This window comes from Lytechinus variegatus, chromosome 3 (genome assembly GCF_018143015.1).
Source record: "Lytechinus variegatus isolate NC3 chromosome 3, Lvar_3.0, whole genome shotgun sequence".
Taxonomy (NCBI): Eukaryota; Metazoa; Echinodermata; class Echinoidea; order Temnopleuroida; family Toxopneustidae; genus Lytechinus; species Lytechinus variegatus.
The window spans coordinates 36,461,035-36,487,431 of record NC_054742.1 but is presented as its reverse complement, the minus strand read 5'-3'; the positions used below and the strand labels follow the sequence as shown (position 1 = coordinate 36,487,431).

Below are 26,397 nucleotides of genomic sequence, written 5' to 3'. Positions count from 1 at the left end.
TTTCAGAAATATGCTCTCATAAAGCACATAATCTAAAGAAATCCAGAGAGGAAGTATTGCTCCTTTGAAGCTAACATAAACATTCTTATTTCCATTTTGGTAAAACGTTGTTACATTCAGACCGAGACGGTACTTACTTGGAAATCTTCGGGATTCCTCTCTTTGTTTGTATTGTCTTCTTCCTGAACCATTCTTAACTTAAACTCCTTCACAGACTGCACTGTCTCAGGGCAGTATTGAGGCAGTTCTTTGGCAGGTATGGACACTGCTTCTACAACCTTGCTGGATTTAAGATTCTTCAGAACTTTCTTGAACTGCCCATAGGAATACTAAGAAAAGGGAATAAAATAAATTCCATGGAGAAGAAGCAGAATATCACTCTATAAATATCTATGATGAAAACAACTCACTTCATATAGACTTAGTTTCTGTGATTCTCAAATATGATTAATAAATTTTATTCATCCAGCAACAATATTCGACCCCTCATTAAAAGAAAAACTTCACCCCCAACATAAAGTTGATTCAAATAAAAAGACAAAAACTTATTAAGCATGGCACTTAAAATATTACTATGAATCATTACATGTACATTTTTCTTTGAATTTAATGATGGAGAGCTTTAATTTTGATTACAATAAATTATTGTAATGATAACGGTGTCACATGTTTCATAGAGAAACAAACCAGGTTTCCATTATTGCACTGTACATGTAAGAAAAAAAAGTAATATTTAAAATTTCAAGTCATAAAACACAAAAGACGTGTATCGGCTCCCTAATTTTAGCTTACAAGGCAGATGATGTGCACTAGTGCTCTGTCTGTAAATACTCACATCGTAACTCAGCACAAAGTCCACCAACTCGTATCTGGGCACCATACTGTTTGGTTGGTCCTTTATATAGTCCAATATCATGCTAGTAAGTGAGACTTCCTTGACTGGTTGCCTCTTGAATCGAATCAGGTAGATGTATGCAATATTTCCCTTCACCTACATTAAAAGAGTTTGTAAATAACTCGATGGTAAAGAATTACACTTTCAGAGCATAAGTGGTCTTCATCAGCATAAACAAGAAATACAGTAATATAATGGCCCAAGCTCATAAAGAATTTTATTCAGACCTTGCAATTTCTTGTATCCGAACACTCCTCATTTCAGCACATGTTATAGAACTTTGATTCAATGATTTTCAACCATCTTTTTTAAATGAAAAGAAAAAATCAAATCCTCTTCAGACTTCTCAGAATTGATCCAAGAGAGGGGAAATTTACTAAATTATTCAGGCTCTTTTCGATATATATGAAGTGCTCCCTATGACAAAAAAAATAAATAGGTAGAAATTTCTAGCTTTATCTGAAAAGTGACATCCCTGTTAATAAAACAACCATGGTTTTATAGTGTCTGTATTGCTTGAGAGCAAAAAGGAACATGAGTGTTGCTAAGGCGAGCACATAATACGCCCACCTGTAATGCAGAAAATGGAGTTATTGGTCAAGCAGGAAAAGTGGAAGGTGGCAACTTCTCCTTTGACCTTCTGACCCCAAAATTAATAGAATTGCTGGAATCTATGCTAGTATCATACACACCAAATTATATGAGCCTAGGTTAAGTTCAACTAAAGTAATTGAGTAAACAAGGACTTCAGAAGGGTAAGAAGAAACATGTCAGTGTGACCTTGGCCTTTGACCTTTTGATCTTAAAATCAAAAGGATTCCTGGGTTCCATGTTAGTATCACACACATCAAATTATATCAGCCTAATTCAAACTGAAGTCATCGCGTTTACAAGGACTGCAGACGGGTAAGATGAAAATATGTCACTGTGACCTTGACCTTTGACCTAAAAATTAATAGGCTTCCTGGGATTCATTAAGTATCATACACACCAAATTATATGAGCCTAGTTTAACCCTAATTCTCCCGGGGGGGGGGGGCATAACCCCTTGACAATTTTTAAAAAATATATCTGCGCCGCTCACTCATTTTTTACTTTCAAGTCTTGCGCAAATTTTGAGACCAAATTTGTGACGCCCAGGTGCACGGTTATGACATTACGCAACAATATGTAAGTGCATGTCAGACCCAAAATTGCTCATAAACATAATTGCATGTACAAATCCAATGCAAATTGTGTATTTAGCCAAAATTCATTAATGTATCATTATTTCTACTTTTACTGATTAAACTTAATTAATTTTGCCTTGTTTATGATCAGAATTAAGTCTGGAACGATTTCCATAAAAAAACAATAGAAAGTAAAAAAACAAAGAAATACATAAGAAAGAAATAAAAAAACAATAAAATACACAAGAAATCGGTCTTGGTACCAGAATTTTTTCATTCACAATTGTTAGGAATGCTATTAAGAATATTTCACCCAAAAATAGCATTCTAGCAGCTTTATTTAGTGAATCAGAGCAAAAAGTATGATTTCATGAATATATTAGCATTATTTATTCATATAAAATAGAAATATATGAATTCAGTGAAATTTACCAATGCAACTGTGTAAATTATGTCATTCTCTACCATCATGCACATTTTCGTTGTGATCGACCAATTCACGGCTGAGGGGTGGCCATAATGCCCCCCCCTCAAACAGAAGTTATCGCGTTTACAAGGAAAAGTTAACAGGCGGATGATGGAGGGATAGCGAAGCGAGCGTAATAATAATACGTCCCGTCTAGGACGGACCTATAAAAAAATATCAATAGTGTATCTAAGTGTGACGTCAATTGCCATGGTGTCATGGCGGGGTGATTCTACACAGAGTCGCAGCTGATGATCGTCTGTACACATACAAATGACTTCGGCTCTCCTGAAAAATAGGCTGCAAGCAATGAAATTCCGATAGTAGCCATTTTCTCCTCTGAGAAACACGCTTTTATTTGGCAGGTTTATTTGTTTAGAACCAGGCTGCCATGACACCATGGCAAATGACGTCATTGCTTCGGTACTCTCATACAGTATAAATGTGCTCACTTTGCATTCATAAGTACATGTACATAGTGCCATTGCACATCATATCTGAAATGAGAAGCTGAGAATATAAAAACATATTAGAAAACGGGTTCAAGGATGTAGCCAATGGTGAGTGCGTATTCAAGTCACGTGTTCATGCTTTAATTATGCGCAACCTTCCAGTCGTGCATTTTTCGTGCAGCACTGTGCATTTTTTGTGCAGCACTGTGCAATTTTTGTGCAGCATTAGTTCCAATAGCACGTAAAACTGATACGCGTTCAGTAAAAGAGGCTGGCTAGGATTTTGATGCGCTTACTTAGGCGCACATAGTGGATACGCCTGTGATGTCATAATTGACAGTCTTGTGATCTCTTCGTCTGCCGACCCGTTTTATAAAACAATTAATGCACATTTTAAGATTCGTGATGTTAGTGACGATGCGAGCAACTCTCGGGCATTCACAATATTATGCAAAAGCACTCCGCGCAAGCGCCTCTTGCTTTCGCGTAATTGTAAATACCCTTGAGTGTGCTGCATCATCATAACACACTCATAAATGTGCATTAATTGTATAATATTCTACTTTTTAACTCTTTCCTGCTAATTAACAAACAGATTCATATTTCAGCACTTGTGCGGGCATATAAAAGTCAATTTGACAAGGCTACACCCAAACAAAATAATACGTGGAGTACCTCTGACAGTCTTGCCTGCATTGCCCAAAACAATACAGGAGCAGTGCTGACTTTGCAAAGGAATATGGAATAATTATTTGGAAAAAAAACCCAGTCATATGATAATAATATGGTCATAGACCCTAAATGAAATTTTCCCTTGATCATGTGACCTAAGACTTGTGAAAGATGATCAGTCATACTTGATTATTGAAATATGACTTGATTGAAATATAAATAATACTATGACTAATTTGGTATCAAATTAAAGTGCGTATTAAGCTCTTTCACATAAGGATGAAGTTGGGATTAAAGTACATTTCTGGTGAAATTTACTTTGAAAAAATAATATTTGTGCCACATGTATTCTATTGTTTATTATAATATTTTCAAACATCGTATCACAGAAATATATAAATTTCAAATCTATGATTTATATAATATTTTCTCACATGATATGTCACCACTGAACAAAAAGTGTTATCTGAATTTTTTGTGTTGAGAAGTAGCTAGCACAAATGTGAAATGTTTTATTCTCAATTTGTTTGAAATATGAAAAAAATTTGGGGGGAAAAATTACACCTTAATATTCTTCAACTCCTGATGACAAAGCAATGTGATGAAAGGGCATGACATATTCATTTGTTATTTATCATGATAGCACAAATATCTTGTAAGATACAGTAAATTTTATGATTTGGCAAGTAAACTTTTTTTCTTTGGATTTCCTGGGTGTATGTAAACTTCTGGCCTAAACTGTACTTTCTTAATTATGATGGCATTTCAAAAACTTAACGTTAGGTTAAGATTTCGATGCTGACTCCCCCAACAATGTCTAAGTTCCTTGAATATTCCTTGAACATCTATGCCCTAGCTCCACTTCTAAAGTATCGCAGCACATTACATCAAATCACCTGGACAGCAAGGTACAAGTGCTGGACAAGGAGCTGTGGTACTTTGAGTGAAAGAAGTGATGTACATCTGGGCATTCAAACCTTATCTCAATAAGGATGGAGGGTGATGGAAGATTCCGAATGTCTACGACTTAATTATCGATTGCTACGTCACTAGGTCAAATCAGGTCACTTCGCTCATCGTTGAAGAAGGCAGCAGCTAGCATCCAAAAATTTTGAGGTAATTCTTCAGATTTTTCATTATGTTTTGTGGGCAAAAGGTAAACTCTTTTAAGTTCATCGTCTCTAAATGACCTCTGACCTTAGTCATGTAACCTGAAACTAAAAAAAGGATGTTCAGTAATACTTGATTATCCTATGTCCAAGCTTTATGAACTAGGTCCTTATACTTTCTCACTTATAATAATATTTCAAAAATTTGACCATTGGTTAAGATGATGCTGGCGACACTGCCTTCGCCATCATCAGAAAAGCAGCAGCTACAGTTTGACTCTGCTATGCAAGCAAGACAAAAATGGGTTTAAACTTGAAAAGCGCAGCACTTAGATCCATTTAGTTTCATTATTTTCCAGCTCACAGCACAGGGCCTATTCATGGATCAAGATTGGAACTTGCCTCTAAAATTTAGAAAAGGGAATAAAATAAAATCCATGGAGAAGAAGCAGAATATCACTCTATAAATATCTATGATGAAAACAACTCACTTCATATAGACTAAGTTTCTGTGATTCTCAAATATGATTAATGAATTTTATTCATCCAGCAACAATATTCGACCCCTCATTAAAAGAAAAACTTCACCCCCAACATAAAGTTGATTCAAATAAAAAGACAAAAACTTAATAAGCATGGCACTTAAAATATTACTGTAATGTAATGTGTTGAATAGTACTAGAAAACCTTGTATTACAATGTACATACCTCTTTGGTGATAACACCAAGCTTCACCAAATTCTTGAACATGTGGAAGACATATGAGAAGGTAACATCAAACTTGGTAGAGATAATCTGTGTAGATACTCCTAGGTACCTGTTCTTTCCAGCAATCTCCAAACAGCAATAGTAAGTAGTGTTAAGGGGTAAATCTACACTGCTGACTGGTGATAGAATAGCATGTAGTCGGGCTTCCTGACTCGCAACTAGCATCAAACAATGTCCCCATCTGATATTTCAGGTGGAAAAAACAAAAACAAATAATCGTTTAGTTAAAAAAGAGTGGGGAAAAACAAATGATCTTTTAGTGATAATGGTTTTAAATGAGTTACATGTTAATATCAACAGTATTGACATTCTCAGTGTCATGTCCACGTAATGCAAATAAATGCAAAGAAAAATAAAATATATTCTGTATAGGAGTCTCATACAAAATATGAGAAACACAAAAAAATTTCTGTACATACTATTCTTAGCCTGAAAACGACACATGGGCTTTGCATATGAACTACCTGGTTATAGAAGGCAATACTGTAGGTTAACGATCAAATTCACATTGAAGGTTCACTCACTTCTCTGTAACTTGCTGTAGACTGAGAGAACCTGACTTGGCATCTTTGCGTATTTCTGCTGTGACATCTTGCCTCTCTTTGTAGAATGGACAGTATCCCATCTCTTTTCTGACCGGGTCTTCTATCAGTCCACTTGTCTGCTGGATCTTAATTATGCAAACAAGAAATACACAGTCAGTCTAAAAAAAAGAATGATTTATCACTGCTTAAAGGGGAAGTTCACCCTGACCAAAAAAATATTGTAAAAATAGCAGAAAAAATAATAAAAAATATTGCCGAAGGTTTGAGAAAAATTCATCAAGTAATTAAAAAGTTATTAGAATTTCAATTATTTGATTTGTGACGTCATATGCGAGCAGCATTCCTACATAGCGAATGGCAAAAAATCAATGAAATGTCATTTTCTCAGAAAATCGAAAATGGTTTTCATTGTACCTTTTGTATATCAATAGACAAATCATTTCACACCCGATCATGAATAGAAAACAAAATTAAGTCATCAGGAACCATACAAAATTTGAAATTCATGCATTTTATATTACATAACACATGGGGCAGCTGCTCTTTTATGACGTCACAAATCCAAAAATTTGAACTCTAATAACTTTCTTACTCTTTAACGGATTTTCCTCAAACCTTCGCCAATATTTTTTACTATTTTTCTGCTATTTTTAAAACAAAATTTTCTTCAGGGTGAACTTCCCCTTTAATCTCCATAATAAAAGGCAAATGACCTATCAATGTAAAGCTTAGAAACTCCTTTTTACCTGATATTATTTGGAAGATTACTTATTCATACATGAGTGAGTCAAACCAAAATGAACAATGTACATAAAAAAGTCACTTTGTAAAAAGAAAATAATTTGTATAGGAAGTTCAATATCTGCTCTTTTATTTGTCTAATAAATTTGAATTTAAGTTTTTATAAATCATTGATCATTCTTGTTTTATTTCTAGGAAGCACTGTAGGCAGAGAAAGAGAAAGAGTCAAAGTGGTTTGACTCTTACATCACTGGATGATATCAACAGGTGATCATTGACGGCTCACGATCTGATCCTACTCTACTTAAATGGGGGGTGCCGCAAGGCTCGGTTATCGGGCCTGTAATCTTTACATGCTACACGACACCGTTGGAAGATCTTATTCATTCCTATGGTTTCTCGTCTATGATATATGCTGATGACACACAATTATATATCTCATTCAAGTCTGGACAAGCTCTCCGAATGTTGCAGAAACTAGAAGATTGTCTTGGTGCCATTCGTTCCTGGATGACTGTGAACTATTTACTCCTTAACGATAACAAGATGGAAGTCCTGCATATCTCCTCCCATCGTAGACGTACCCCTGAGCTACCTCCAATTCAAATTGCAAATGTTCATATACATCCCTCTAAAACGGTTACTAACTTAGGTGTTTTGTTTGATAAAAACTTTTCAATGCGTCCCCATGTCAACAGCATCTGTTGTAAAGCATCCTTTGCCCTAAGAAAAATTGGTAAAATTTGAAAATATCTCTCAAAGTCATCTACTGAAGTCCTCATTCATTAGTTCACTTTTTGACAGTTGCAATAGCCTGCTCCATGGAATTCCAGAAAAGGATATTTCTAAGCTGCAGAGAATTCAAAACTCTGCAGCCCGTCTAGTTTCCCTCACTAAAAAACATGACCATATAACCCCTACTCTTAAACAATTGCACTGGCTCCCCATTAAATTCTGTATACAATTCAAAATTCTACTCCTAACATTCAAATCTCTTCATGGACATGCTCCAAAATATCTCTTCGAATTGATCCAGGCATATACTCCCAGTAGGTCCCTTCGTTCTGCAAATCAAAGTTTCGTAACAGTCAAAAAAGGAAAAACTAAAATTTTTGGTGATAGGTCCTTTTCAAGCTCTGCCCCACGTCTTTGGAACACTCTTCCAGCTTCCCTTCGTTGCATCTCAAATATCACTTCATTTCGATCAAATTTAAAAACGTACCTCATGAAGAAAGCATATCCAACATCGCCCAATTTTCAGTGTCCTTGATTTTTTTTTCTCTCTCTTAGTTTAATTATTTCTAATTTGTATATTTTGTATGTTCTACATTGTAAAGCGCTTTGATATTATTTCATGAAAAGCGCTATATAAGTTTAAGTCATTATTATTGTTATTATTATTATCAATTTAATTCAATCTTTCTTTATTCATTTTTCATTTGCTCTTTACATATTGCGTGAACTTTGATAGTTGAATTACTATTCTGTTTCTAACATAAAATATTTTGGCAAATTATCATGGAAAGGTGCTATACATTTTGCAAGACTAACATTCCCTGATCAGATACTAATCATGCCCTTTTTTGCAGGAGGTAAACTCTCTTTAGGAATAAACATCTGCCTACAGCTATAAAGGGACAATGACCTGGGGCCCATTTCATAAAATGATTTGCAACTCTTGTAACTTTGCAATAATGACAGCTACCATGGTAACAGGGCTCAGCAGCCAATCATAATCAAGGTTTCCATGGAAGTTGCCATAGTGGCAAAGTTACCACAGTTGCAAGTCCGGCCCCAGATCTTCTCTAATCAGTCAGTCGGCAAGCCCCTGTGTTAATGAGCAAATGAGCAAGATTTATCCAAGTCCTCTTGTGGCTGAATTCATGTCCCTGCAAAATCTCGTGAATTGTGAGACTTTCTTTCTCAAAGAATTTAACCACTTTCTCCTTGAGTTATATTGATTATTTTGTACCATGGGCAAGAGTAAATGTTACTCTTTTATACTGGTCATTTCTTTTGAATGAAATATTTTGATAAATAAGTGAATTTTTCACCCGAAAAGATGCATCAAACAGAATTTTCTTCGTCTGTTTTCACTTGCAAATTGTGCAACATTTTGCGTTTTAGGCACCAACATTATTTATATCATCAGAAAGCTCAAACTCTATACTTTCTTACAATGTCCCACTTGATATGTGGCATCTTTTAGATGGGTCAGCAGCCAGCTTTTTCCTTCAAGATGCAAGACGAGATTTCTGAAATTTCTGAGTAACATAAAATCCAGAGTTCTGATTGGCTGGTTTTCAGAACAGGCGCGGCTAATTTGAAGAGATTACCACATGGTGAGTGTGACCTTGCAGAGGCCCAGTGTAGGGAACATTGGAATTTGTGTGGGTGTGTGGTTTCTATGACCAATCAGAGTGCAGTATTCTTGTTTTTGAGCTGATAAATGTACTTGACCTATGAAAAGCTGGCTGCTGACCCATCTAAAATACATCTTATAAAAATCATATGATATTAAAGCTTAGATCTTCAGCTTTATCATGATCTAAAAATCATTTGTGCTCAAACAGAAATTAAGTGTGAAAACAACAACATTTGTTGCATGAAAAAATTATTTTGTTTCATGTTTTAAATCAAAAGTTGTCCCTATAAAAATCCAAACACATGACATGAAAGAATGATTCTTCTTCTTTACAAAGATAGCAAAAACATGAAATTTGGTCAATATTTAGAGGTAATGGCCGAATAAAAAGAGGTGTTTTGGTTCGCACCAAGCTCATTAACTATGCAAAAACCCTCTAGTCATGAATATCACTTGGATAAAAGAAGCTACTTTTTCAGGGCTTGCCGACTGACTGTAATATATCATGTTTTTTAAATTAGAAAATCAGCACATTTTCTACACAAAAATAAATAAACACAAAACAAAATGAAGAAGGGGGAGGAAATGATTTGAGGGAGGCAGCTTAATTTCTACCTTCAGTTGTCCTTTCTTTCTAGAAGGTCTCCTTTCCTTGACATCATTTTCATTTAGCTGTAAAAGTTCTTCTGGTACGGTGTAGAAAGAAATAGTTTCATGGTGACAAAGTAAGTCCTCCCAGATGAAGTTCTTCATGTAATCATCACACTTGAAATCAAACGAAGCTAGTCTCTGCTCCAAAAGATCCCATAAGCTTTCTAGAGTCACTCCTATTAAGATCGTGTAAGACATCATTAGAAATATCTTTAAAATAGGTACATGGAAATCAAAAGAAATAAAAATCAGAAGAAAAAATGATTTTGCTTTAATTTGTTAATTTAAAAAAGCAGATCATGCACAAAGCTGCAATGCAGGCAGTATGCAAGAGATACATTTAGCCAACCATCACAATTCATTTCTTATTTTGTACTGAAATATAATAGAATACTTGGATTTTTGACACCTGAAAATTCCAAAGCCCTATGAATTACATAGGCCTATTTTTGTTTGTTATGGTTACCGGTAATCATACTTGTGGAGAAACTGTGAAAAAAAATCACCAAATCTTAAAAACTAACTTCTATCTTTGTATATAAAATTTAGATTCTCGACCCCCCTCCCTTAAGTTACAGTTTTCTAATCAGCTTACCCTCTGTCAAGCATTACATACAGTATAAACCTTAAACATAGGTAAAATTAGTTTGACCTACCAAGAATAAATTTCTTTCTAAGGCTAAACTCTAGAACAGGGGCTACATGTATTATGATTACCATCAGTAATTTATTACCAAAAAATATTTTAATATCTACCATTTTTTTTTGGAAATCTTACCTGCCCCAAAAAATTTCGGTTGAAATCTGTGTCTAGTATGATTTGGATTCTCCTGTTAGGAAAACTTTCTTTAGGTAAGCCCTTTTGCATTGACAAGTTCTACATGAATTTTCACTTCTCAAATTTAATCTTAAATATAGATGAATGTAGTTGCAGTAAACACTGACTTCATGAGAAAGTCTGTAAAGCCTCAATTGTCACTTTATCATCGATCTAGATCTGGTACAGTTACATAAATTGAACTTTGTGAAATCATGAAATCTGCATGTACAGTACAGTTGTAGGCAGGTCACACTGTAGATTGCCGACCAGATGATCACATGTGGGACAATGTATTATTATTGATTGGAAAAATACCACACATCTGACTCAATTCCCAAGCGTATTTTGCTCATTTCTGCAGTAATTATATACAATATCTTCTAGAATTCTTAGGCACATATTCTTTATCAATACAGACACTAAAGGAGGCATTTTAGTGGATTTTGTATGGACTCATTTTCAATTAGTTCCAACTGGCATTTATCTTTATTTGTGAGAGCAAAAAAAAGTTTAGAAAATGTCCACCTACTACATGGAACTGCAAAACGCTTTTACTGAATATCAAAGCTTACCATTCAAACCTTCAAGCGCTATTTCATCTAAAACAGCATCTTCCAGGTTATCCATTTCAAAATGATATGTTGACCATTACTGCTCAATGAATATCTAATAACACAAAGAAATATAGGAAAACAAAATAACTGTATGGATTAATACATTTGCATGGGTTAGAACAGAGGGGAAATTCATTCCTGGCCCATTGTATTCATTGATTAAACAATGATAATTCTCACATTTCTGAGCACATTAACTTGTACTCTATGAAAGTGGGAAGCTCCACTTGTTCACTGCAATCACCCTGCCTGTGGGGATATCTACATGTAGATCTATGCAGTTTACAGCACACATTAAAAAGTTCATTAAAATATCACCCTTGTCACCCAAACTTCTCATTTTTCTATACAGTTGCAATTTATTTTCCATTAGTAACTTGGGGATAATCTTTGTACTTACCAGAGCGCTCAAAATCTTGAAATTTGGGCTTATTTTTTGTGTAGGACTTCTTTTGTTGGAACAACTCTGACCATACCATCTTTTAAACGACAACTCAAGTCAAATCTTTTTCCAAATATCTAGTTTTCTATTTTCATTTATTTAATATGTATTTGTTTTGATGATTTTTTGCTATCACTGTTTGGTTTGACTTGCCTAACCCATCTGGGGCCTGGTGGCCTCAAGTGATATACTATAGCTTCTGTGAATGAGTGCTGACCAGGCTTGTCCCTTCAACTGTTGGTGAATGAAGCAGCAAGCGAGACGCCACCAGGCCTCATCTGGCGCAGTTGAGAACACCAATAGTTGATGCAATTTTTATATAATTCTATACTTTTTGTTACTAACATTTATATTTTATTTCTGACAATTGTAAGCGCTGTGATACTTTTTGTGTATAGCGCATATAAATAACCGTTATTATTATTTTAAAACAAGGCAAAAGCAATTTTATGTCTCGCCCACTTATGAAAATAACCAGAAATATCATGATTTGTGAGGGCACATAAGAGGATTATATCGACACTTCATTGAGATATGAATGGGATGGAATAACACTTGTCACAAGAGCCTTGCACGTAAACTTTAATGTTGACCTGAAAATCACCTTTGACCTTACCATGTGACCTCCGACTGCAGCATAACATGCACATCGCCTGAGTACATCTACCATCCAAGTTTGGTTGAAAAGCGGCTTACAGTTGCGGAGTTAAGAGTCTTGCATTTAAACTTTAACATTGACCTGAAAATGACCTTTGACCTTACCATGTGACCTCTGACTGCAGCATAACATGCACGTCCCCCAAGTCCATCTACCATCCAAGTTTGGTTGAAAAGTGACTTACAGTTGTGGAGTTAGGTGTCATAAGAGAGTCTTGCATGTAAACTTTAACGTTGACCTAAAAATGACCTTTGACCTTACCATGGGTACCAGCTAGCTAGAGCGTAGACAGCTGGCAGCCGTCTGCTTTGAGGAGTTTAACATTTGTAATTGTTTTTTTTTAATTTCTCCTCGTACACAGACGGCTTGCAATCTTTCAGCCACCATTCACCATTACTTTTGGGGGGATTTAAATCATAAATGCAAAATTCCCCCCGACGGAGCTTATCGATTTTTTCTTTATTTCATTAATATATTACAAAAAGAACTGTAGGGGTTAGAAAATAAATATTATTATTCCGTTTTGGCCTGAAATGCACCAAAGCGGGGAAATATAAAATAAAAGTGGAAAAAACAATGACTTACTTGGCTGTTGCGCAACTTCACTTCCCTGTTTTATCCGAACTTAGATCTAATGATAAATAAACATATGGCCATTGATGATTGAGTCCCCTGGCCCAGTACAGATCGAGCTAGAAGTCTCTGTATTTGGTGAGTGGAGCCAACGCAGTTCAGCGGAACAACCAACAACAGACTCAGAGACCAAAGCTTTTTGGTCTAGCTATAACCCAGGGAACGAAAAGTTCTCTCCTTCTACCCCTGTCTCGATCGGCCATTTTTGTTATGAATCGTAATAAAAACAAAAATGGCCGATCGAGACTGGGTACATAGGAGAGAACTTTTCGTTTTTTTGAGGTTCCAGTTTGTGCCCAGATGTCAGGAAACTGCCACTCGTTAGACCTTCATCCATATACGGTAATCGTGGTAAGTGCTTGATTTCTGTTTTAACTATTCATTTGGAGAATTATTTTGACCATACTTCACGCTAGTCAGGTGAGTATGCAATTGCATGTAAGGTCCTGGGCTCCCGCCCGCGTTCCCTGGGTTAACGTTAGTCTAGCTATAGTATAGGCCTAGGCCCTAGTACCGTATGGGCACTAGTATTCAACCCGGCATAATTCAAAGATTTTTACTCTGCCTCTACTAGACTAGTAGTAGAGGCAGAGCGGAGCCGCAACAAGCTGCGCTACGGCCTGACCCGCCGTGTGGATTGCTCAGCTCTGCATGCCATCTGCCTCTCTGCAGAGCAAGTGCAATATCAATATTATCATATTACCGACTATGCCGTATTTGTACAACAAAGTTCAATTCTGACTCACCTCAGTTCAGTTACGCTCTGATCCAAGCTCCTTATACTCCTCACTCCCTCAGAATTCAGAATAAATCTAGATATAACCGTTGACTGGACTATGGTTTCTCTCCATTTCGCATTATTAATGAAACATCATGCAGGCTGCAAGGCTTGAGTTAAAGTACCCACGAAAACCTACCTCGCTAGCTAGCCGCGCTCGAGCCCGACCTCAAATCGATTCACCATTTCGTAGTCTTGATTACCTATTTTATTAACAGTTTTGTCTTGAAAAATAATTGTATTGCGTCCACTAAGACTTCATTCTAGAAATATTATTAGAAAAAAGTAATAATGCGTACATTTTCTCGATACTTTAATAAAATATAACATTTTAATTTGATTTTCACCCAATTAAATAAAACTTATAGATTAAAAGGTCTAGATTTAGACTACGTCAGAGAGATCTCCGCAGCTAGCTCCAAATCCAATCCTCTACTGCACCACCCCACATGCCTTTATCACGGTCTCCCTCTTTTGATGTTGCGATTTTGACCGGGGGAGTGTGACAGGAGATTGGGAGAGATGAGCTGAGCATCTTCTAATCATCATGAAAATTCCCAGGGACCAAGTCACAAATCATGGAGACAGAATATAGGCCTAATGATAAACGGATGTCACAAAGCGATCTTACAATTGCAGAGACAACGCCACTTTTTCCTGATGAGCTACTGGAGATGATATTTTATCATTTCTCTGCAACAACCATAGGGAGAGCCTATGCAGTTTGTCAAAAATGGAATCAAATACTAACAATGTTAACAAGCAAGTACGTATAGGGAAAGAGGCACATGGCCACTGTTTTAATAGTCTATGTATGAGTGGTTGATGCTGGAGGTGGTCGGGGCTAACTTTATTAGTGGGTGCATGCAGGTGGTGATGGTGGTGGTGGTGGTCGAGGCATAGCTGTGTTAGTGTTTAATAGCACTTGTAATCTACAACCACCAGTGTTGAGTGATATCCAACATACAACACCCAAAAAATGTCTATCAAAAGGGGAGTTCACCCTGACAAAGAGTTTGTTTTAAAAAATACCAGAAAAAAAATAATGCAAAATAAATTAAATATACTGTTGAAGCCAGGTTTGAGGAAAATCCAATAAATATTTTTAAAAATTATTAGAATTTACTTGTGTCATCATCAGAGCTACCAAGTCTCATGCATTATGCGTGAGACTCAAGCATTTTTGACTCTTGTTCATCCCCTCAAATCTCTTTCTCACGCAACTATCACAGCCTATCCCCATATACATTGTACACAATGTCTGTGATCTCACTCAGATTCACAGAAAATCTCACGCATAGCTGGTCTTAGTCCAGATTGGACCTTGTTGTTTGGAAGTGCCCTTTCCCAAAAGCTAACATAGAGGGCACATGTCTCCCAATCTCTAATCAGCGCCAATCTACTCATCTTGACAGTCAAGACAGTCTAATTAAAGAGTTTCGGGCTGGGGCATTTAATAATGGTTCTTTCTTTGTGTTCTGTTAGTGCAAAATTCAAGCATATATTTTCTAGGTCAAGAGAAATTAAGTGCACACAGGGGTTACCGGATGATGGTTGGTTCGGGGGGGGGGGGGTACTGCACAGAAGCTATCACCCCCCCAAACAAAACAAAAATACCCTGTAACAATAAAGGAATATCTAATTAAGTAATATAATGAAGTGAAGAAAAGTTAAGTACTAAAATCAAATGAAATTGAATGGAATAAAATGAAAGAAAATTAAAGTAAAACAAAATAGGATAAGATGAAATGAAACAAAATTAAAGTAAAATTAAATTAAATGAATTAAGATGAAATTACATTTTTTTAAGGAGAAGGTAATTGGTTATATACCAGCTTGACGTGACCTCTAACAGAAATGTGAATGAATAGAAAATTGATATTCAGATTGATGGTTTTTGTCTCACCTGCGAAGCAGAGTGAGACTATAGGCGCCGCTTTTCCGACGGCGGCGGCGGCGGCGTCAATATCAAATCTTAACCTGAGGTTAAGTTTTTGAAATGACGTCATAACTTAGAAAGTATATGGACCTAGTTAATAAAATTTGGCCATAAGGTTAATCAAGTATTACTGAACATCCTTTTAGAGTTTCATGTCACATGACCAAGGTAAAAGGTCATTTAGGGTCAATGAACTTAGACCATGTTGGAGGGATCAACATCGAAATCTTAACCTGAGGTTAAGTTTTTGAAATGTCATCATAACTTAGAAAATATATGGACCTAGTTCATGAAACTTGGACATAAGGTTAATCAAGTATCACTGAACATCCTGCACGAGTTTCATGTCACATGACCAAGGTCAAAGGTCATGTAGGGTCAATGAACTTTGGCCGAATTGCGGATATCTGTTGAATTCCCATCATAACTTTGAAAGTTTATGGATCTGATTCATGAAACTTGGACATAATAGTAATCAAGCATCACTGAACATTTTGTGCAAGTTTCAGGTCTCATGATTAAGGTCAAAGGTCATTTAGGGTCAATGAACTTTGGCCGAATTGGGGGTATCTGTTGAATTACCATCATAACTTTGAAAGTTTATTGGTCTAGTTCATTAAACTTGGATATTATAGTAATCAAGTATCTCTGAACATCCTGTGCACGTTTCAGGTCACATGACCAAGGTCAAAGGTCAATGAACTTTGGCCGAACTGGGTGTATCTGTTGAATTACCATCATAACTTTGAAAGTTTATTGGTCTAGTTTGTTAAACTTGGACATTAGAGTAATCAAGTATCACTGAACATCCTGTGCGAGTTTCAGGTCACATGATCAAGGTAACAGGTCATGTAAGGTCAATGAACTTTGGCCATGTTGGGGTTTTTTGTTGAATAACCATCATATCTCTGTAAGTTTATTGGTCTAGTTCATAAAAAGTGGACATAAGAGTAACCATGTATCACTGAACATCTTGTGCGAGTTAGAGTAGTATTCAAAGTCATCACTGCTGCTATATTGAACTGCGTGGTGCAGGTGAGACGGCCAGAGGCATTCCACTTGTTAGGTTTAATTATTCTTATTTCAATACAACTGTCTATTTCCAAAATGGATAAAAACAAAGCAAACATAATGCTGAAATTGTCATCAAAATGTGATGTTAAAGAAAAAGTTGGGGTATAAAAGTTTTTCACATTTTTACATGAGATGCAAAAATGAAAAGTCAATGATGGAGCACTTCCATTATCTATTTTGTAGATTTTTTTTCTTCAAATTTGACAATAAGGAAGCATAGATTGAGGTAAAGTTATATTGAGGAATTGAACCAATCTTATTTTTTCATTCACATTATAATCAGGAAAAATTGAAATATGCTATATTTCATATGATAAAATACAAAAGAAATAGTGTGTGTGACATCATCGAAAGGTAGCCCATCCTTTTTTTTTCAGGGGGGGGGGATTTCCATAACTGTTTACGGCAATGTGGTTGGATCAAGCTCAGAATCAGACAAATCATGTTGATCTTCTCTTGGCAGAACTGATATTTGGTTCCGGAAATGTACTGAGGAGATTCCAAAGTACACTCTGCTGCAGATGTGTAATCATCCTTTGAGGCCTGGATACCGAAGTGGAGTAGAATGGAAAGATGTCTATGTAAGATGGCGGCTATTCAGAGGAAATAGGGTCTTGGTCGCAGAGCTTGAACCTGTGCAAGACATAGCAAAGGCATCTGGCATGTATGGTCAAGGATGCACCACATCTTATTTCACAGGTATGTTTACCCTTATTTCTGGCCCAGCTATCTAATAAGAACAGGGGTCAGTTTCATAAAGCTGTTCGTAAGTTAATAGTGACTGATTACGCGCTAAGTAACCACAAATGAACATATCATGTACCACAAGAAAGGATGACCAGTCGTTCTTAAAGTCGCTCTTGACTTACGAACGGCTTTCACCCACCAGGCCCCATACTCCCTTCCTCCAAAATAAAAAATGAATACAAATACAAATAAATGATAAGAATGAATAAAGAAATGAAAATGAAAACAAAAAAATTCTGAATTAGGCATGATGCTTATAGGAGTACTTATCTTGTTGACCATTACAGCACATTGAACATTATCAAAATTGCAAAAATGCCCCTGCCAATATCCTACTTGAAATATGAAGGCCTGGTCACACCGCCCAAGCGTTGTTGGAGCGGTCATGGACGGAGAGAAAAAAATCATCACCACTCGCTACCGTTCACCATTTTCGACTTTGATTGTTTGTTTTGTTTTTTTTTCAATTTTTGTTTTCGACTTTTTCCCCAATTTTGTGAGTGAAATTCGACCCTCTCTCCCTACCGCTCCACGACCGCTCCAACAACGCTTGAGTGGTGTGACCATGCCTTAAAGCTTGTAACAACACATTTGTTTCCTCTTGTATCCAGATGATGTGGTGTATAGCTATATTCAAGGGCACATACTGGCTTATGACATGCATAGTGAAGCTTGTATGATAAGAGAACACTCTACTCTTACTACGTCTGCTACAGCCATCCAAGCATTAGGCATCTCTCTTCCTTTCAATGTTGAAGGTAATACTTTGCGAGAGTGAGGGCAACTTTTGCATTATTTCTGATTAATGGCAGAAAGTGATATCCAGTCAGGCTAATTAAACTGGCTTATCCACAAATATAATACTGTAATGGGTTGAAATTGACTTAACAGACAGAATCATTTTTAGCAAGATTTGGCAGTAGCTCTATTTGAATATAACAAATTCTCTGCAATATCGATAATGTAATTGACCCTTCAAGTCATGTGTGATGAGCAGATATGAAAGGCAAGTGCTTCATTTTTCAAAGTCTCAGGGCCATAGGGGATTTGTGACACAGAATTTTGTTTTCATATTAAAAGTGTATTCAGTAAGGTTTTCTTCTTGGTCGATACATTCTTATAATTTATCAAGGAACTTGCAGGCTTTCCCATGCATAGCTTTATAAATTGTGTTCCTCAATTGTCCTGTAGGACAGATATGAGAAAGTATGTTGAACTTGATGCTGACATAAAGTCTCAGTCAATGCTAACTAGATCCATCTGTTTAGTATGATTTAACTATGATTACAGAGTCAGCAAACATCTCTCTGCCCAATAAAGCCATGCTAATAATAAAAGTCAGAGTCTCCCCTTCCAAAGATTCTAAAGCAGGGATATGCAACCTAAAAATAAAACAAAGTTTTCTCCACATGTCATATCCGTTGAATCAAATATTGTTTCTCTTCTTTTCAAGAAATTCAAAGTTGAGAACTAGTACTCATTTCTTTTCTTGTTTATCAGGAAAAACCCAATTTGAAGCTAATGTTGAAAAAGCAGTGGCCATCCTTTTAATGAGAGAACATGTGGAAATTCTTGTTGGATTGGAAACGAAGGAGACAGTCATACTCGGCAATATGGTCATGCAGCCTATGTGGTAAGATATTATGTGTAGCTTTGATTTGTAATGGGATATGAATAAATAAACACTACTATGTATCTGAACAAAATATGTCATTCTTAAGATTGATTTTTTGTGAGTTCTCAAAATGCTCAACACTCGTGAATTACAATATGTTCAAATACTACAGTTTGCTTTGAATTTTCGGTATTTCATATATTGAGGTCATGTGACATTGACTCTTTTTTTCTCAAGTGATATGAATTCTATGCATATTCAGAAAGGAGATGTTCACTAAATACTAGTTACTGAGAAATAATGCAGTTAACCCTTTCCTTGCTAATTATTTATAGCCAGAATTTTTTACTCTAGCAAAAGAAATAAGCTTGTAGGCCTACTGATCTTATTCATGCTCATATCCTATACTGTGTATTCTTGACACACCTCCATTTTTTGTTTTGTTAAATCATTGTTCGAGTTTATTTTTTAAAGTATATCACCATCAATTTCTGGTTGTCCTCACTGTCTTTGAAAATGAAAGTCTATATTTTATTGTTCGAAATACAAAGCATTTCTTGGGTTTGTTTATGCACAAGAGAAAGAGTTGATGGCTCGATCTTGCAAGATATTAATTCGAACATAGATATCTGATCAAAACAAGTGAGTTTCATGAAATGTTTACTTTGTGGCATGGCTTATTGATACACTGAGTATGGTAACCCCTAGAGTGAAATACTTATTCCTATTTTATTTCTACCTAGCATTGTTCTCAAGCCTCCCAAATTGAAATGCTGAGCATGACAACCACTAGAGTGAAATATTTATTCATCTCCTTAGCATATCATTTTTGTCTCACCTGCGAAGCAAAGTGAGACTATAGGCGCCGCTTTTCCGACGGCGGCGGCGGCGGCGTCAACATCAAATCTTAACCTGAGGTTAAGTTTTTGAAATGACGTCATAACTTAGAAAGTATATGGACCTAGTTAATAAAACTTGGCCATAAGGTTAATCAAGTATTACTGAACATCCTATTAGAGTTTCATGTCACATGACTAAGGTCAAAGGTCATTTAGGGTCAATGAACTTAGACCATGTTGGAGGATTCAACATCGAAATCTTAACCTGAGGTTAAGTTTTTGAAATGTCATCATAACTTAGAAAATATATGGACCTAGTTCATGAAACTTGGACATAAGGTTAATCAAGTATCACTGAACATCCTGCATGAGTTTCACGTCACATGACCAAGGTCAAAGGTCATTTAGGGTCAATGAACTTTGGCCGAATTGGGGATATCTGTTGAATTCCCATCATAACTTTGAAAGATGGATCTGATTCATGAAACTTAGACATAATAGTAATCAAGCATCACTGAAAATTTTGTGCAAGTTTCAGGTCTCATGATTAAGGTCAAAGGTCATTTAGGGTCAATGAACTTTGGCCGAATCGGGGGTATCTGTTGAATTACCATCATAACTTTGAAAGTTTATTGGTCTAGTTCGTTAAACTTGGACATTAGAGTAATCAAGTATCACTGAACATCCTGTGCGCGTTTCAGGTCACATGACCAAGGTCAAAGGTCAATGAACTATGGCCGAATTGGGTGTATCTGTTGAATTACCATCATAACTTTGAAAGTTTATGGATCTGATTCATGAAACTTGTACATAAGAGTAATCAAGTATCACTGAACATCCTGTTCGAGTTTTAGGTCACGTGATCAAGGTCAAAGGTCATTTAGGGTCAATGAACTTTGGCCGAATCGGGGGTATCTGTTGAATTACCATCATAACTTTGAAAGTTTATTGGTCTAGTTTGTTAAACTTGGACATTAGAGTAATCAAGTATCACTGAACATCCTGTGCGCATTTCAGGTCACATGACCAAGGTCAAAGGTCAATGAACTTTGGCCGAATTGGGTGTATCTGTTGAATAACCATCATATCTCTGTAAGTTTATTGGTCTAGTTCATAAAAAGTGGACATAAGAGTAACCATGTATCACTGAACATCTTGTGCGAGTTAGAGTAGTATTCAAAGTCAGCACTGCTGCTATATTGAACTGCGTGATGCAGGTGAGACGGCCAGAGGCATTCCCCTTGTTAAATTTGATTGTTCACAGGCCCCCAAATTTTCCAAAGCAACAAAATGTCAAACAATTGTGAATGAGGACCCTTTCTTTTTTTTTTTTTGCTCGATCAATTTTCAGTTTTAAAAGAGGAAGAGTCGAACCCACTAATTGGGGCAGGTTCTGAAAGGGGAAGTTCACCCTGAAGAAAAGTTTGTTGTAAAAATAGCAGAAAAAATAATAAAAAATATTGGTGAAGGTTTGAAGAAAATCCGTTAAAGAAAGTTATTAGAATTCAAAGTTTTGGATTTGTGACGTCATATGCGAGCAGCATTCCTACATAGCGAATGGTAAAAAATCAATGAATTTCAAATTTTGTATGGTTCCTGATGACTTTATTTTGTTTTCTATTTATGATCGGGTGTGAAATGATTTGTCTATTGATATACAAAAGGCACAGTAAAAACCGTTTTCAATTTTCTGAGAAAATGACATTTCAAAGATTTTTTACCATTTGCTTTGTAGGAGTGCTGCTCACATATGACGTCACAAATTCAAAACTATGAATTCTAATAACTTTCTTAATCATTGACGGATTTTCCTCAAACCTTCACCAATATTTTTTATTATTTTTTCTGCTATTTTTACAACAAACTTTTCTTCAGGGTGAACTTCCCCTTTAAGAAAATGTCATGACATTAATCTGACGTTAAAATTGTCTTCGTTTGCATTTTCTTCTCCCATTAGTACATGGTATGATACCTTCCTGATTCAAGAAGAAGTACCTGATGGTCCTGTAGTTAAAGCTTTCAAAGTAGGGTATGATGAAGAGACCAAACAACTGTCTGTACATCACATCCAGACCTGTCATCTAAGATCATTGGAAACTGTCTATGCTATGCAACTCACAGAAAATAAGGTAAAGTCGTGAATATGTGTATTGTTTAGTCACTCAAAATATTCCTTAAAGGCCAGTTAATAATTAATTGTCTTGAATTTAAATCAAAATCATCGATTCAGCTGCTGTTTTAATCTTAATTGTAATGTTTAAGGTTGGAAAGTAATCAGCAGAGCTCATTAAACATACAGTAAACAAATATACTAAGACAGGATCTGGCTCAAACTATTCACATCAATTGAACATCAATTGTACCCTTCTCCGGAGAAGGAGAATGGTACTGTTGATGTTCCTGCATGAGACTGAATAGTTTTAGCCTGTTGCGAGAGTGAGTCATTGTATATTTGTTTATGTCCCTTCCACCTGTATCATTCCTCATCACATTCAAATAAGAAAATATAAAGAAAAAAGTTAATATCTTAGGAAAAAAATTTGATTTTTTTTTTCGGATATGCAGATCGCATGGCAGGCAGCCTCAACTCCTAGTGCTAGGCGCACCCAGTGAGATGCACACAATGGCTTGAGCTGCCATGTGCATCAGTATGTGTCTTGATCGCTGTACGTGTTATGGGGGAGGTCAGAAAAATAGTTCATTTTTTCTCTAGGGAAACAAATGGGACTATACTTGATGTAAAACTATTAATTTTCTCCTTTTGTACACTCTGAATGCAACAATCTCAAGCAAGCAATATGATAGCATATATCCAGGTTGTCACAATGAGGATACTGTAGGCATAGCACACATATGTCACATTTAGACGTTATTGCATCTGCTCTCCCAGCTTAGTACTTTCAAACATTGTGTTGTAGATCCTCAATTAAGTGTTGCTATTTTGAGATAAGATGACCCCCTTTATGTCTTTAGCTTTCAAGTATTGTTGATCATACTTCAGGACAAGATATATATGGTGTATTTTGGGCAAATTGCTGCAAATTTATGATTTATGTTAAATAATATATTGACCTGTAACATGACCAGAGTAACATGATAGGAAACTTATTTTCCTGTGTTTTTAAAAACATTTCTGTAGGCCTTCATTGTAGAAGATTCAACACTCAGTATGTGGGATATTGCTGAAGGAGAATACTGTGAAATCTGTACCAACAATGATGTAGTACGTGGATATGACAGGGCAATAGGAGTTATGTCGTGGGTTGGCAGTACGATTGCTTTCACTTTCTCTATTGGTAAGTAAATTCATTCATCTTGATGGTCTGAAGAGTATTTTCATTACTATTTTTTTTGCTGTTCCTATGCACTTTTTGTTATTAAGAGTGTGATGACAATTCAAGTTTTTTAATTGAACATGACAATAAAAATAATTGAATTGAAAAAAAAAATACTTGACTGGGTGTCTGGCCACAAATGTGACACATTGCAAATAATTACATTCCAATTATTTCATTTTCAATTTTTATATGCCAGAGGTAATCATGAGATAGTCAAAATGTGATTCTTTTTCTTCAAAAATAGAAATTACAATCATGGATAAGCTAAATATCTGGTCACAATACGACCTTGATATACATTGTTAGATATGAATACTGCATAACATGCCTCATAATGTAGTTTTGCATTTGTGGTCAGTAAATATAACTGGACTTCCTTTGCTTACTTAGATAGAAAAGATTTCTGTAAAGGCTATCAAAATGTGATCTCAGCTTCTGCTATACACATAAACTACTTGTAGTCTTCCAATTTTTTTTACTTGCAGGACCGAGTGATATTTTCCTTTATTACTTGAATGAAGAATGTACAAAGTTGAATTGTATTGGCTCTGTGGACCCACAGGAAACTGCTGAAGCTCTTGTTCTTCTGTACGATGGAAGCATCATGATGATCAACAACAAACAATGTAGTCTGCTACTGCATAAAAGAGGAGACGATAATGAAGAAAGTGAAAACAGAACAGACCATCCTGCAAAGCAGGCACATACATGTAGCCATAGAGAAGACAGGATGCAGAATTTTGAACCTGATGCTGAGTCTACAGCCCACAAGTGCAGACAAGCAACATATGAACCTGTGACTGATGAAGCCAACAGCTATAAAAGAAACATGTCCAAGTTACTTGGTATTGATGAGAGTGATACACTTTGGACCAAATTTGATACTGAAGTGGACAATTATGAGACTGAAGATAGTGAAAGCAGTGATTCTGAACAGGCTGAATATAAGAATGACCAAGGATCCAGTTCTTCACCTCACAAGGAATATGTTGTCGAATGGTGGGAAGATAATCTAAGGACTGAAGACATTTCTTTTGTTCACGAACCCGTCCTTTCTTTATCACACAAAGGCCTTGAAGGTCACTGGCTCTTTGTCTTAACAGATTCTTTAGTTGCCATGGATAATACATGTACATTGACTAATGAGATACGGGATAGGATGCTTGTTTACAAATGGAACTATATGCAATAGCATCTGTATACAAATGTCTATTTTATTTCATATGCAATAAGTTTTTCAAGAAAAGTTTTTAAGTGTTACAAGTATGACATTATAGAGATACACATAATTATAAGAATTATCTTCAGCAGTTGAAAAATTCTGACTCAAATATGTGGATTATTTTCCTTTTCACCTTTGTTGATAATATTTGGCAGTGGGATAAATGCAGCACATTCCACGTTTCCCGTTTTTATTAATCATACATGTCAACCCTCACAAACTTTGAAGTCTTAGAAGATTAAAATCCAAGAAGTTGAAAAATATAAGTCTCATCACAAATTGACGAAATTCAAAAGTGGCACAAAATATATTTAGAAATTGAAAATCTCAAATTTCAAATGATACTCCTAAGAAGTGTGTTGGTGTATACCTTATTCATATCGAACTTAATAAACATGTAGATTGCTTTTCGGAAAAAAATCCTTGAAGTAATAAAAAAATCTAAATAAAAACATCAGGAAAAAACTGGATTATCTTGATTGATATGCCAGTTACTCCCAAAATTCATTATTTTCAACCCATAAATTTGGTATTCTGAAAGCTAACCCTTGCTTATTTTGATAGGAAAAAAGAATTTTAATTATTTTTTTAGCCCACTACCAACCTTAAATTTGTTTTTATTATTCATCTAATTATCTGGGCCTGCTACAACAAAATATATTTCAATCAATTACAAATTTTCCCACAACTTGGAATAAAAGTTGATATGTTGAACAATGTTGTTAAAGTGCAAACTTCTTTGGCAAGTTTTTCAATCAATTCGTTGGACTAACAATGTGGTGCGCCATCTATCGGTTGCTGTCACCAGAGGGCACAACACAGATCTCAACCTTTTTCCCATTAGACGTTGCTAATTTTAGCCTGTCCGCTGCAACTGATAGATTGCGCATCTGGGGAGCATTTCATCAACATTTTTGTCCGACAAGTTGTCAGATCTGACAACTTTCCCTGATTCTGATTAAATGAGAGGTACTGTTACTATGGTAATTGTCGGATAAAACAGGACTTGTCAGATAATATCCTTTCATGAAACGCTCCCCAGATTGTAAATGTACTGAATTGTAATAGTCATATAATAGGACCAGGGGAACGTTTCATCAATATTTTAATCCGATAAGTTGTCAGATCTGACCTCTTTCCATGATTTTGATTGGCTGAGAAGCACTGTTCCTATGCTAACTGTCGGATAAAATGGGACGTATCGGACAAAACGTCCGACAGGTCTTTCATGAAACAGCCCCCTGATTACTCCACACTGAGAGATCTCATTCCTTGCTTAAACAAATATAAATTTTCACAAAATTGATGTATCACATAAAGAACATCAAAACAAAGAAATTATAGTTCAGTAGCTTTTATTTCAAATATTTTACATAATACATTATTTGACATAAACATAATCATAAGATGAATAATTTCTATTGCATGATTATTGCCTGTCTGTACAGAAACTGTACTTGAGACATCTCACCATACACTATATCACTTGCTCAGGAAGAGATCCACATTATTCATGGTCATTTCAGATGTGGTTTTAGATGCCAAACAGAGGGTGCTAGGTAATAATATGCCTGCAATTTATTAGGCTTACTGAATTTATCTGGCTGTCATATTTTATTCTAGGAATGACAATTCACTTGTGAGTTTTCTCAATCTTTTTCAAGTATATTAGGAACTAAAAATGCCCTTATCTTTAATATTTAATTTATACAACTAATCCCAATCTTCCATTTGCTGTGGAGCAATTCTATCCCCATTACAAAACACAATTGCATGGATGAAACTATACTGTAATTAAAATTTCAAAAAAATTACTGGGATAAACAGAAAAAAATGATTTTTATC

The 26,397-nt window shown here is 35.7% G+C and overlaps 2 protein-coding genes across 3 annotated transcripts in view; one reads left to right on the top strand and one right to left on the bottom strand.

Moving 5' to 3' along the window:
- Nucleotides 1-13,920, bottom strand: part of LOC121410901 (general transcription factor 3C polypeptide 1-like) — a 70,631-nt gene extending 56,711 nt beyond the window's left edge. Inside the window, exons 1-7 of the mRNA XM_041603279.1 lie at nucleotides 13,747-13,920; nucleotides 11,226-11,319; nucleotides 9,798-10,009; nucleotides 6,056-6,201; nucleotides 5,472-5,712; nucleotides 836-991; nucleotides 138-329 (exon numbers count right to left, since the gene is read on the bottom strand). Coding sequence (XP_041459213.1) covers nucleotides 138-329; nucleotides 836-991; nucleotides 5,472-5,712; nucleotides 6,056-6,201; nucleotides 9,798-10,009; nucleotides 11,226-11,280 — 1,002 coding nt within the window. The 5' untranslated portion in view covers nucleotides 11,281-11,319; nucleotides 13,747-13,920. The remainder of the gene's footprint in view (nucleotides 1-137; nucleotides 330-835; nucleotides 992-5,471; nucleotides 5,713-6,055; nucleotides 6,202-9,797; nucleotides 10,010-11,225; nucleotides 11,320-13,746) is intronic.
- Nucleotides 13,921-14,188: 268 nt separating this feature from the next.
- LOC121410900 lies at nucleotides 14,189-24,833 on the top strand. Of its 2 annotated transcripts, none has more exons than XM_041603277.1 (7): nucleotides 14,189-14,544; nucleotides 17,255-17,490; nucleotides 18,150-18,296; nucleotides 19,039-19,171; nucleotides 21,950-22,121; nucleotides 23,132-23,288; nucleotides 23,816-24,833. In XM_041603277.1, exons 1-7 carry the CDS (start codon nucleotides 14,357-14,359, stop codon nucleotides 24,520-24,522), a joined length of 1,740 nt encoding a protein of 579 aa, XP_041459211.1. In that variant the 5' UTR covers nucleotides 14,189-14,356; the 3' UTR covers nucleotides 24,523-24,833. The 2 variants fall into 2 exon arrangements, with proteins under 2 accessions (XP_041459211.1, XP_041459212.1); XM_041603278.1 differs by having other exon boundaries at nucleotides 23,893-23,985.
- The last annotated feature ends 1,564 nt before the right edge of the window (nucleotides 24,834-26,397 follow it).

Bases quoted from the DNA above. Each gene is read 5' to 3' on its own strand.
- LOC121410900 (XM_041603277.1), top strand. From the start codon at position 14,357: ATGGAGACAGAATATAGGCCTAATGATAAACGGATGTCACAAAGCGAT. The intron at 18,297-19,038 runs GTAATACTTTGC...CTTGTTTATCAG, and splicing joins TCTTCCTTTCAATGTTGAAG to GAAAAACCCAATTTGAAGCT. The intron at 23,289-23,815 runs GTAAGTAAATTC...TTTTACTTGCAG, and splicing joins TGCTTTCACTTTCTCTATTG to GACCGAGTGATATTTTCCTT.